We start from the raw sequence: 13503 nt of genomic DNA on the forward strand, positions 1-13503 counted from the left end.
ATAGCCCGTTGCACCACTTGTCTTGTATACTCTATTTATTTATTTATTTTTGTTATAATTGTAACATGGAGGTTGCTAGTTTTTTATATTGTGTATTACAGCAATGGAGCAAACTCAGTGGTAACATCTGTATTTGGGGGTGTACTGCAGAATGAAGTCAACTGCCTAATTTGTGGAACAGAATCTAGGAAATTTGACCCATTTCTAGGTATGTTTCTTTACTGAAGCAAGATGAAAGAAAAAAGTCGGCACTACCTTAGGGCTCCTCAGAAGAGAGTGCAGTATAGTCCTGGCAACAGCTGCAGGTCCTCCGGTGGTGCTCAGCTTCAAGCACAAGGAAAGTCCAATAATCCACAAAAGAAAGGAAATGCGGCAGCTCACCGGTAAGGTGCAATCAGGATTCTTTATTCATTAAAACATGTTGCGGGTACAAAACATGTTCAATCGGGAGAGAAGAGATGCTGTAAACTCAGGTCTGTAGAAACACACATGTTGTGTGAAACGGCGTAACCTGTTTGTTCTCTGCTAAGGAGTTTACAGCATCTCTTCTCTCCCGATTGAACATGTTTTGTACCCGCAACATGTTTTAAAGAAACCTGATTGCACCTTACCGGTGAGCTGCCGCATTTCCTTTCTTTTGTCTATTATTTCTTTACTGAAGACCAGCTTTACCAGTTCCTGCCTTTTTTTATATATATAGATGCAGTTCTTATCTACAAGTCTTCTTTGTTTGACTTGTACTGTATTGTTTTGTGTAAAATATCTGATCAATAGGAAAACTGAAAACCTAAAGCAGGATATACACAGTGCACATTTACACATGGTTTTCCCCGATCGTGTTTGTGTCATCAGTGGGAAGATGTGTCATCAGTGGAGGTGGCTTATCTGGCTTCAGAACAACTGGATTAGGTACAATATAATCAACATGCCCAATCCTTCTCGCCCCCACCACCAGGGAAGAGTTAGGATGCATCCATATAAATTTCTTCTATGTCTATGGTTAGGCTAGGCCTTGCCTTACACATTAAATAGAAATGAGATAGTATGCCACTGATTGTAAGTTGGGTCATTCATATGAATAATGACAAGCTGGGGTATATCTGATGACTGTTTAGATATTATTTAGGCTCCTCCATCTCTCTTGAGCCTAGACACTAATATCTACTTAGGGCAGATAGCATCCAACTGTACTCTGCACTAACAGCCTTGTATAAATAGTAAATGTTCATGTCCATAAAGGGAGCAGCCACTACCTTTTAAACATACAATACAAAAAACAAAGTTGATGGCTCTTCCCACCAAATTATTTAAATGTAGCTGTCATGGCTACAATGCAAAAGAAAAGCACAAAAAATACAGCAAACTGTAAGACATGTGAATGTTGAGTGTATAGATTATTTTGATAAAATGTGCACAAAGTATTTCAAATTATGCAATTCAAATTTTGTGAGCCCATCCAGCCCAAGGTGTCTGAGATGCTCAGCTATCATGCCAAATGTCTATCTCAAATTACTTAAAGGGTACCTCCAATGCTTTGGTCAGTTTTCTGAAAAATGACAGCCTGTACATCCCAGTGCCATAGATTTACTTTACACAGGGTCTGCTACAGGCAGGTGCTATGGAGATGAAGCCAGAAGCTGTGTCTCGTAGTGCATAGAAATATTCAGCAGAGAGAGTCGGAGAATGGGGAAAACAGCCCACCAGTTCAGCGATTTAGGTGCCAAATTTTAAATGAAAGTAATATTTAAATATGCTTTCAAGTGACAACAGAAAATAAAGTTGTATTAGTTGTCACTCTTGAATTGGTCTTTTTATTTTGTTCATTAATAAACATTTCATAGAATAAAGTAAAATTTCATCTATACTCCATACTGACTATACAATGACTCAACATCTGCACATTGCAAATATTGTACACACTGGTTCAATTCATATTTTCTATTTTTAACCAGTGGATCTTAACAGTGTTATCCTCTACAATCACAAATAAGAACTTTTCATTGGTGCAACCTGCAGCACAATGACCATGACATACTGGGAATGTGCATCATCTTAATCACTACTTCTCTTTGCAGATCTCTCTTTAGACATTCCCAGTCATTTCCGTAACAAACGAAAGAACCAAGATAATGGACCAACATGCACTCTCCGAGGTATATAGATTGATAGTTTTGCAGTTAATTTGTTGGGCTGGATTCACATCACGATTTAAACCTCTGATGCACAGATAAGATTTCAGAAGCTCAAATCGGCTGAAATCGTATCCTTGCAAATACGGAGCCTGAGTGAAAATTGTGGTCTTCCACTAGCTGACTATGATCGGGTCCACAGCCCTTTAGAAGAATTTCAGCCGATTTGAGGTTCCGAAATGGTATCTGTGCATCGGAGGTTCAAATTGTGATGTGAACCCAGCCTTAGAGTTTCTAAATTGCTAAATTTCTAGCATTCTAATAGCAATCATGAAAGCTCTATTGCCTTACTGAGCATTGATGTTTGACACTAAACGTGTATTCAGAATCTGTGTATAAAGTGTGCTCCTCTGTAGGCTTTTTACTTTTCCAATAAGAGGTCAGAAAATCCTGCAAGAATTGACTTAACCCCTTAAGGACTCAGACCATTTTGGCCTTAAGGACTCAGACAATTTAATTTTTACGTTTTCATTTTTTCCTCCTCGCCTTCTAAAAATCATAACTCTTTTATATTTTCATCCACAGACTAGTATGAGGGCTTGTTTTTTGCGCGACCAGTTGTCCTTTGTAATGACATCACTCATTATATCATAAAATGTATGGCGCAACCAAAAAACACTATTTTTGTGGGGAAATTAAAACGAAAAACGCAATTTTGCTAATTTTGGAAGGTTTTGTTTTCACGCCGTACAATTTCTGGTAAAAATGACATGTGTTCTTTATTCTGAGGGTCAATACGATTAAAATGATACCCATTATTATATACTTTTATATTTTGTTGCGCTTAAAAAAATCACAAACTTTTTAACCAAATTAGTACGTTTATAATCCCTTTATTTTGATGACCTATAACTTTTTTATTTTTCCGTATAAGCGGCGGTATGGGGGCTCATTTTTTGCGCCATGATCTGTACTTTTTTTTGATACCACATTTGTATATAAAAAACTTTTAATACATTTTTTATAATTTTTTTTTTTAATAAAATGTATTAAAAAAGTAGGAATTTTGGACTTTTTTAATATTTTTTCGTTCACGCCGTTCACCGTACGGGATCATTAACATTTTATTTTAATAGTTCGGACATTTACGCACGCGGCGATACCAAATATGTCTATAAAAAATGTTTTTTACGCTTTTTGGGGGTAAAATAGGAAAAAACGGACGTTTTACTTTTTTATTGGGGGAGGGGATTTTTCACTTTTTTTTTACTTTTACATTTTTTTACATTTTTTTTTACACTTGAATAGTCCCCATAGGGACTATTCATAGCAATACCATGATTGCTAATACTGATCTGTTCTATGTATAGGACATAGAACAGATCAGTATTATCGGTCATCTCCTGCTCTGGTCTGCTCGATCACAGACCAGAGCAGGAGACGCCGGGAGCCGCACGGAGGAAGGTGAGGGGACCTCCGTGCGGCGTTATGAATGATCGGATCCCCGCAGCAGCGCTGCGGGCGATCCGATCGTTCATTTTAATCGCGAACTGCCGCAGATGCCGGGATCTGTATTGATCCTGGCACCTGAGGGGTTAATGGCGGACGCCCGCGAGATCGCGGGCGTCGGCCATTGCCGGCGGGTCCCTGGCTGCGATCAGCAGCCGGGATCAGCCGCGCATGACACGGGCATCGCTCCGATGTCCGCGGTTATGCTTAGGACGTAAATGTACGTCCTGGTGCGTTAAGTACCACCTCACCAGGACGTACATTTACGTCCTGCGTCCTTAAGGGGTTAAAGGGGTACTCCCGTGGAAAACTTTATTTTTTATTTTTTTTTTAAATCAACTGGTGCCAGAAAGTTCAACAGATTTGTAAATCACTTCTATTAAAAAATCTTAATCCTTCCAGTACTTTTTAGGGGCTGTATACTAAAGAGAAATCCAAAAAAGAAATGCATTTCCTCTGATGTCATGACCACAGCTCTCTGCTGACCTCTGCTGTCCATTTTAGGAACTGTCCAGAGCAGGAGAAAATCCCCATAGCAAACATATGCTGCTCTGGACAGTTCCTAAAATGGATAGCAGAGGTCAGCAGAGAGCAGTGTGGTCATGACATCAGAGGAAATGCATTTCTTTTTTGGATTTCTCTTTAGTATACAACCCCAAAAAAGTACTGGAAGGATTAAGATTTTTTAATAGAAGTGATTTACAAATCTGTTTAACTTTCTGGCACCAGTTGATTTATAAAAAAAAAAAAAAAAAAAAAAAAAAAAGTTTTCCACGGGAGTACCCCTTTAACACATTACTCAAGGAAGGCAGGGAGACCACTATCAGGTCCATGATTTTATCCAGTCCATACAAAAGAGATATGAAAAGATATGCTTCTTTAAATTAATGTCATTAATTCTTTTAAATGTTACCATGTAGGTTTTAGAAACTGCCTATTGGAGGCACACACCTCCTTCTTGCATTTTTTTTGTAGGTAGTGCAGTGTTTTCAGCACCTTTTGAATGAAGGTGAGCCTATCCTTCAGTAAAATAAGTGAGTTGCAACATTTGTTTTATTCTGTGCAGTATGTTGTTCAGCAACCCATAAGGATGAGCCATTGTGCGTTGAGCTGATCATAGGAGTGTTGGAGGTCAGACCTCCATCAATTAAACAATGTTGCCCAGATTTTCAGTCATGGCCGTAAATGTTGGCACCACTGAAATTTTTCTAGAAAATTAAGTATTTCTCACAGAAAAGGATTGCAGTAACACATGTTTTGCTATACACATGTTTATTTCCTTTGTGTGTATTGGAACTAAATCAAAAAAGGAGGGAAAAAAGCAAATTGGACATAATGTCAGACCAAACTCCAAAAATGAGCTGAACAAAATTATTGGCACCCTTAACTTAATATTTGGTTGCACACCCTTTGGAAAAAATAACTGAAAACAGTCGCTTCCTATAACCATCAATAAGCTTCTTACACCTCTCAGCCGGAATGTTGGACCACTCTTCCTTTGCAAACTGCTCCAGGTCTCTCTTATTGGAAGGGCGTCTTTTCCCAACAGCAATTTTAGGATCTCTCCACAGGTGTTCAATGGGATTTAGATATGGACTTATTGCTGACCACTTCAGAACTCTTCAGTGCTTTGTTGCCATCCATTTCTGGATGCTTTTTGACGTATGGGGTCATTGTCCTTCTGGAAGACCCAAGATCTCGGATGCAAACCCAGCTTTCTGACACTGGGCTGTACAGTGCGACCCAAAATCCGTTGATAATCCTCAGATTTCATGATGCCTTGCTCACATTCAAGGCGCCCAGTGCCAGAGGCAGCAAAGCAACCCCAAAACATCATTGAGCCTCCACCATATTTCACTCTAGGTACTGTGTTCTTTTCTTTTGTAGGCCTCATTCCGTTTTCGGTAAACAGTAGAATGATGTGCTTTACCAAAAAGCTCTTTCTTGGTCTCATCTGTCCACAAGGCGTTTTCCCAGAAGGATTTTGGCTTACTCAAGTTCATTTTGGCTAAATGTAGTCTTGCCTTTTATGTCTGTGTCAGCAGTGGGGTCCTCCTGGGTCTCCTGCCATAGCGTTTCATTTAAATGTCGACCGTTCACGCTGACACTCATGCTCCCTGAGCCTGCAGAACAGCTTGATTAAATTTGGAACTTGTTTGGGGCTGCTTATCCACCATACGGACTATCCTTTGTTGACACCTTTCATCAATTCGCATAATCAATTTCATCATTTTCTCTTCCGTCCATGCCCAGGGAGATTAGCTACAGTGCCATGGGTTGCAAACTTCTTGATAATGTTGTGCACTGGACAAAGGCAAATCTAGGTCTCTGGAGATGGACTTGCAACCTAGAGATTGTTGATATTTTTCCACAATTTTGGTACTCAAGTACTCACAGTTCTCTTCTCCTCTTTTAGTTGTCCATGCTTAGTGTGGCACACACAGACACACAATGCAAAGACTGAGTGAACTTCTCTCCTTTTTATCTGCTTTCAGGTGTGATTTTTATATTGCCCACACCTGGTACTTGCCCCCATCACATGCTTAAAACAATCTTATTTTTCCACAGTTTTTGAAAGGGTGCCAATAATTTTGTCCAGCCCATTTTTGGAGTTTGGTGTGACATTATGTCCAATTAGCTTTTTTTCCTCACTTTTCTTTGGTTTAGTTCCAATACACACAAAGGAAATAAACGTGTACAGTGATCCCTCAACATACGATGGTAATAAGCTCCAAATGAACCATCGTTACTTGAATCCATCGTATGTAGAGGATCCGTGCAATAGTAATATAGAAAGGGATACTAACGTGTCACCGCTGCCCTGGATTGTCACGGTCATCACGTCCCCGGGGTGTCCTCACCGCTCCGGACTGTCAACGCTGGCCAGGAGCTTTGCTCTCCATCGCCGTCATCGCGTCTCTTCACATGCCGTTCCTATTGGATGACTGGATGGCGTGTGCGGTGACGTGATGAGGACGAAGGAGAGCGACGGCTATGCAGCGGAGCATGAAGAGGACGGTCCAGAGCGGCGGGGACAGGTGAGTGACACTCAACGGGGCACCTTTTTAAACTGCTATCCGCCAGCAGCTGAAGCAGTCTGCGCTGCAGGATAGCCGTTAATGCGATGGCCCCGACATACAAAAGCATCGTATGTTGATGCTGCCTCTGAGAGGCCATCGTATGTTGAAATGATCTTATTCCGGGGCCATCGTAGGTCGGGGGGATCACTGTAATGAAAAGTTAAGTGAAAGCTAAGCTGTAATTGGTTGTATGGGAAAATCTGAGCAATATTTGATAAAACTAGGCCAGTGTTTCTTACCAATGATACACATAGGTCTGCATAGGTCTCTGACTTAAGCATTGTCCTGTATTATTAACACTCCGCTTTGCAAAGTTGATTCATGTTTTTTATTTTTGAATAATAAAAATGTTTTGGTCATTTTGACATATTGCAAAAGGTTATCATATTGTGACTTCTACATCATGCTGGCTTTTTTTTTTGAAGATACTGTATTTATATCATCTTATCTTTTGCATTTTTAAGATTGCCTTCGCAGCTTCACAGACCTTGAAGAGTTGGATGAGACAGAGCTCTACATGTGCCTGAAATGTAAAAAGAAACAGAAATCCACCAAAAAATTTTGGATTCAGAAACTACCAAAGGTTAGTGGGGACAATACTTTGATGTTAGACTTATTTTTTAATAATATGTTAGAATTCTGCTTAACCTGACAGAATGCATGATGAATGCCTTGTCATCTGGTTGAATATGTGGTTGATATAACCATCCCCATTAGAAAACATGAACACTCTTTATAAACAGACCGATCAAAACTTTGACATGTCAGTTTTTTTTTTTTAATGACAGGACACTTCAGGCCCCGTTCACTCTATGGTATTTCTGCATGGATTCCACTTGCAGCACACTCCCAATGATCTCGATGGCATTCTGCGGTTTAGTTCACACTACAGAAGTTCCATAGCAGAACTTCCAAAATAGTATTGGATTCGGCAGGAAGATTAAACATGTTCAATCTTCTGGCAGAATCTGCAGGAGAAATCCGATCACTTGGCTGTAGTGAATGGAGCAACGCTTTATTGTCTGTGTCACATTGCCACAGACATTAAGAGGAAGATACAGTAAGCTGAATCAGCCTAGAATTCCCATAGTGTGAATGGGCCCCAAAGGGATATTTACACATGGCAGCTTTGCTGTAGAAATTTTAGTAACTGAAAAATCAGTTCTATTCACATGCTTCAGAAACAACCATATTCACAAGAATGGATTTGTGAAAGCCCATGCAAATGTGGAAGAGTTGCAGACATGTATGCAACAAATCTGCTACTAATAATACCCTTAAGACACCTTCACTACCATAGTAGCAATATGCTGACTTGCAACACTGCCTGTACACTTGTTTTTACAGGCGTTGTGTTAAACCAAGTTATTAAGGAGTGTGGAGAAGATGTGCTTTCAGGAGTGTAAACCTGCATGGAATTGTGAACTGTATAGTGCATTTCTCATAACACGAACACATTTTTTTAGTTTGGCAATTTCAGGAAGATTTGTCAAAACCTGTGTAGGGGAAGAGTGGTGCAGTTGCCCATAGCAACCAATCATATCGCTTCTTTCATTTTTAATGAGGCGTCAGAAAAATGAGGAAATCTGATTGATTGCTATGGGCAACTGCACCACTCTTCCTCTACACAGGTTCTGATAAATCTCCCCCTTTTTCTTTACCCATGCATCCATCAGGGTATCGGCTAATGCCAGTAAGGGCTTCTTGCACATTTCACTGCCATGTGGAACCTTTAAAGACCTTTTGTGTTGTGTCTAACCAGTAGACATTCTCCTAGACAATGGTGACAGCAAAAATGTTTGCAAATTATTGCAATTATGTCACATCATTTGGCTTATTCTGGAATGAAAATCTAAATTGCAGAACCCTGCTAAGCTGGCAGAAATTTTATATTAAGATATTTTCTTTATTTTAATTACCTGCAGTTCAAGATTACGATGCTAGATAGATGGCTCTTCAATGAGGGTAATGAGGCTGTCAGTCACCACTGTCTTGGCGAATGGGGGCGCAGTGAGCTGACTATGTATATGCTTGCTAGTCATGGCTGGTGGCGATTTAAACTTTTTTTTCAGCTCTCTTAGGCATGACTGCTTGAAAGCTCAGCATTAGAATGTGTTCTCCTGACCTGTCTTGTCCTGGAGCCAGTGTGTTTGACCCCATGGACCTGACAGGTTCCATTTTAAGGACTCTAATAGCAATACATTCCGTTAGATGGTCCTGTTGGACAAGTGTAAGTCAACTTGAGAGAAATGAAAATAACACCTTAATTCCTTTTTTGCAATCCTACTGATGTTGCCATTGGAAACAGAGCTAAAGGAATAACTCCATATTATGATCTTGCACTTGATAAATTGATATGCGTGACTTATGAAGAACTTCAAACAACTCGCTGTCGGCCTCCTAAAGCTGAATAGTAGTACGTCTTCCTAAGCATGCCTAATAAGTTTGAGTTTCTGTTCAGCAACCAGTAGTGTTGAGATAACTCCTTTCGCTGCATTTTTCACTTTCTCTGATGAACATTGACACTTTGTTGTAGCTCTCTGATGTTTCCACAGTTCAGCATTAAAATGTTTCTTAATTACATATACAGTTTCACTAGATGAACTCCTTTCCATCTAGAAGCATTAAAGGGGTTATCCCCATGTAACTTACCACCAACCCACAGGATAGGTGTCTGATCAGTAGGGGTCTCCTATCCCCTGAGTGGAGTGGTGATGGAACATGTACACAGCCTCTATTTACTTACTATGGAAATGTCAAAAATAACTTTGTGTGATGTGGTCCAATTATTCGGCTAGCAATGGACCCCTGCTTTCCTGATTGTTGGGGGACTGACCACTGGGACTGCCACTGATCAGTTACTTATTACCTATTTATCACAATTGTCTAAAAGAAAAGCTGTCTTTATCATTGATAGAAGCCAATGAGAGCTCTGCCTTTATGCAGCAATGCTGTTTCAAAACCTTGCATATATTGCACACCCACAAACCTATGAGTTGCGATCATTTGTACTGGTTACATAATAGCAGCTTGTGGAGCATTTTCAATTTTTTTTGTGTGTTGTTACAGTCATACACTTGTGATTTATCTCAGCTGTTCCTCTAGTTGACAGCTGATATTTAGTGCAGCAGCTGGTGTAGCAGACCAAAGACCTTCATTGTAAGAATTAATTGACAGCGGCCATAAACGGCAGAACCTGTTAAAAAAAAATCAGACTGCCTTTACAGGGTAGAAAATGGCTCTTCAGAACCAGTGAAATCCTTTTGCTTGTGACCATACGTCTCATGTTGCCTCATATGTCTGCAGGTACTTTGCTTACATTTGAAAAGATTCCATTGGACTGCTTATCTTAGGAATAAGGTGGACACGTATGTAGAGTTTCCCCTGCGAGGATTGGACATGAAGTGTTTTTTGCTGGAGGTAATGCAGTTTACATTTAATAAAGTTTTCTGTCTCCTTCTGTCCTCTTTATAATTTTTTAAAAACTGTGATGATGCGGTATTATGTCCACAATGTTATGTTTTACCATTTATTTTTCTTCTCAGCCAGAAAATATGGGCCCAGAAAGCTGTCTTTATGATCTAGCTGCTGTTGTTGTTCATCATGGTTCAGGGTGAGTACACTGGTCGTAAAATCCTTTATTTCTTGGTCGCTCTTCATTGGGGACACCTATACTGATGGGTATATGCTCTTGCCACTAGGAGGCGCTGACACTAGGGGAAAAAAAGTTAGCTCCTCCCTGGCAGGATATACTCGCCCACTGGAAGTGAGAATCAGTTTTAGCTAGTGTAAGTAGGAGGCAAGACACAGGTATGGAAACTCCCCAGACCTGGTCTTTTTTTTAATTATTTTCTAGTAAGGGCTGTTTAGTTGGGTTTTTATCTCCCTTTTGTTTCCCTTTTTCAGGTGGGGGTTCAGAAGCATGGCGCTACCTGTTCCCCCATATGCGACAAAGGGGCACAGACATAGAGTATGTACTATTAACTCCTTCGCGCCAACGGCCAGTACCTGGAGGTGGTACCCTAGGTCCGGGTCCCCCACTGCCCTTGCTTGCCCTGCTATCTTAGCCAGGTATGATGCAGCATGGCCATAAGCTGGTTGAAGACTTCAGGGTGAGTATAAGAAGATGGAACCGTGTGTGAGGATGTACTACAACCCCCCTTCCCCCTCTCCCTTCCTCTTGTTCATCCAGGAGTCCCCTTTTTCTCTCATGTGCCCAACTCCTCAGCCACCATTCCACGTGGCCATTCTGTTGGGGACAGTCCGGTAGGACTACCCTCCCCCTCTTTGGGTCCAACATGTCCTCTTATCTTGCGGCCAGGCACACTGCCCTGGCTGCGTTTTTTCTTTTCATTCGGCCGGAGACTCTTTACTGCTGCACCAGTGTCAGTCTCTGGGGTAGTGGGTCTCCGGTCCCACATGGCCATCCACTTCCCCAGTGGGGGTGCAAAAAACCTGCTTTCTACTCTTTTGCAGCCAGGCGCAGGTCCTGGCCACGTTTTTTATTATTAGGATGACCGGAGACCTACAGCTGCAGGCAGCGGTTCTCCCGTCCCACTTGGCCAACCACTGCTGTGCGGGTTGGCATCCTCAGGGCAGGCACTCCAGCCCACTTCCTCCTTTTATGTTGCGGCCAGGTGCAGTGTCCTGGCCAAGTTCTTTATTGGGCTGACCGGAGACCTACAGCTGCAGGCAGAGGGTCTCCGGTTCCACGTGGCCGACCGCGTCTTTAGTGTAGGCACACCAGCCTGCTTACTGTTCTTAGCTACAGCCAGGAGCAGTGTCCTGGCCACGTTCGCTTTTCTGCTGCCGGAGACTCCCTGCAGCTGCCCCCCATGTTAATTTTCTTGGGGCAGCGGGTTTCCGGTCCCACACGGCCAGGCACTTCCCTGGCGGGGGGTTGGAGTCGGCCACGTCATTCTACATGTTCCCCAGCCCTGCTCCTGTAACAGCCGCCCCTTACAGTATGTGGCCGTCTCCGGGGTCATTATCAGCATATCGGCAAGGTAATTGCCGATACCAATCATGTCCAAAATCGTGAATATCGGCCGATTAATATCGGCCACACCGATAATTGGTCGATCCCTAATGTCGGGTCACCTACCATACACTTCCCACACCGTGGACCGAGGTTACGGTAACTCCCTACCAAGGTTTAGCTCCGACTAATACATTGCTCCGCATACTGGGTCGCGTGGTTTCCTCCTTTACCAGGTCCCTCTCTACCTGCCTGCCGCTCTCTCGGCTGAAGGCTAGTAACCCTTTTTCGGTGTGTGATTCTGAATGTGAGAACTGGGGTGTCCATGGTCCCTATGCAAGATAGCCAGTCTGTGTCTGCATGGTTTTCTAATCCGCAAGGTGACCTCCCCAATTCTTGCCGCTCCAATCGGCATAAAAAGGTCCCATAAACCCATCGAGACACTCTGTTTTCCATGTGAAGTTCCAAACAGAGTGTCTCGATGGGTTTATGGGACCTTTTTATGCCGATTTGTCAGACTGTGTCTGCATGTTTCCTTCCCACATACCTCCTTCATCTCTTGCGTCTGCGACAGCAGTCCTCGTGTGTGGCACCATTAGGAGATGGGGTGTGGGCATTTTCTGCAGGTTCCATGGTCTTTCACATGAACAGCTGCACTCTGTTCCCCCTTCTCAGGGTGTCCTGTTGGTCTGCTAGGGGCATGGTTTGGACAAACCGTTGGGTGCTCAGCCTGTCTTCCATAAAGCCAGATTTTTGGATGTCTGCGTATGCTAGGCCACTCTGCACATGTAGAGCCCACCTTCCCTTTGCGGTGGGGTGTGCCTATGGCCTTCCTGTGATCTTGTTTCCACAGGTCTTTGGCGGTTGAGCACCTCTGTTCTGGCATGGGGCCTGAGGGGGCAATGCCGTCAGTTGAGCCCTCCCCTCGGCCTCCACGTATCTGTCCTTGGTGCCTGTGCTGGGTGGCTCAGGCGCCGACTCTGTTGCCCTAGACAGCGACCAAGATGGCTCCGTTGTCGTCCATCTGGTCAAGGGTTTCACCACGTTTGGGTGTTCCTCTCAACGTTTTGTTTGCTCTGTGTGTGTGCTTCTTACTTGCATTTGTAGTCACGTCTTTGTATCTTTCGCCCAGCACCAGTGTCCAGAATTCCGATCTCTCCGGGAACATGTATTGCCTCCTCCATACCTTGATGTGTTGTTGCAAGGTTCCTGGGGACTAGGTCCACCCAGTACTTTGTCCCTCTGACTTCGGGCGGCCTTTGACAATCCCCCTCCCACAGGGGGGACTGAGATCAGGGAGCTTGGCATGGTCGTTGCCTGAGTTTCTCACGTCCACCCTTTGTTTTCCCCTCCACTATATAGGTGGGGTACCTGGTTGGGCTCTTTTTGCAGAGAGCAATTAGCAGAGCTGTGCACTTGCAGCCTGGCTCTCTTCCTGTTTCTTGGTTCTCTACTGCTGCTCAGGCAGACTTGGTATTCTCTTCTTTTGGAGGAGTTTATGAAATCTTGTCTGGCACAGTCTGTTGTTTGGGTCCTGCCATTGCTCTCCTCCTCCCTCGGTGCAATCTCCCTGAAGGGTTGTGTTACATTCTTCCCCCTTTCAGTGTCCGTTGCGCTACATCTCGTCCGCAGGCCTTTATGGTCGAGTGGGTTCGGTCTCTGGACTGATTCTCTTTGGTCTTCCCATCCTAGGGGACTGCTTTGGTACATCCCATTAGTATAGGTGTCTCCCATTTGAAGAGCGACCAAGAAAAGGAGATTTTTTTTTTTTTGTGCTCACAGTAAAATCTCTTTCTCATAGCCTTCA

General features: G+C 43.0%; 1 protein-coding gene across 5 annotated transcripts in view; it reads left to right on the plus strand.

Annotated features, from left to right (window-relative positions):
* The window catches only part of USP3 (ubiquitin specific peptidase 3), a 55708-nt gene that overhangs the window by 32649 nt on the left and 9556 nt on the right, over nt 1-13503 (plus strand). For all 5 annotated transcript variants that reach the window (XM_056572848.1, XM_056572852.1, XM_056572849.1 and 2 more), the window contains exons 10-14: nt 102-208; nt 2076-2153; nt 7183-7301; nt 10025-10138; nt 10264-10331. In XM_056572848.1, coding sequence (XP_056428823.1) covers nt 102-208; nt 2076-2153; nt 7183-7301; nt 10025-10138; nt 10264-10331 — 486 coding nt within the window. The remainder of the gene's footprint in view (nt 1-101; nt 209-2075; nt 2154-7182; nt 7302-10024; nt 10139-10263; nt 10332-13503) is intronic.

Source organism: Hyla sarda, chromosome 4 (assembly GCF_029499605.1).
Source record: "Hyla sarda isolate aHylSar1 chromosome 4, aHylSar1.hap1, whole genome shotgun sequence".
NCBI classification, from domain to species: Eukaryota; Metazoa; Chordata; class Amphibia; order Anura; family Hylidae; genus Hyla; species Hyla sarda.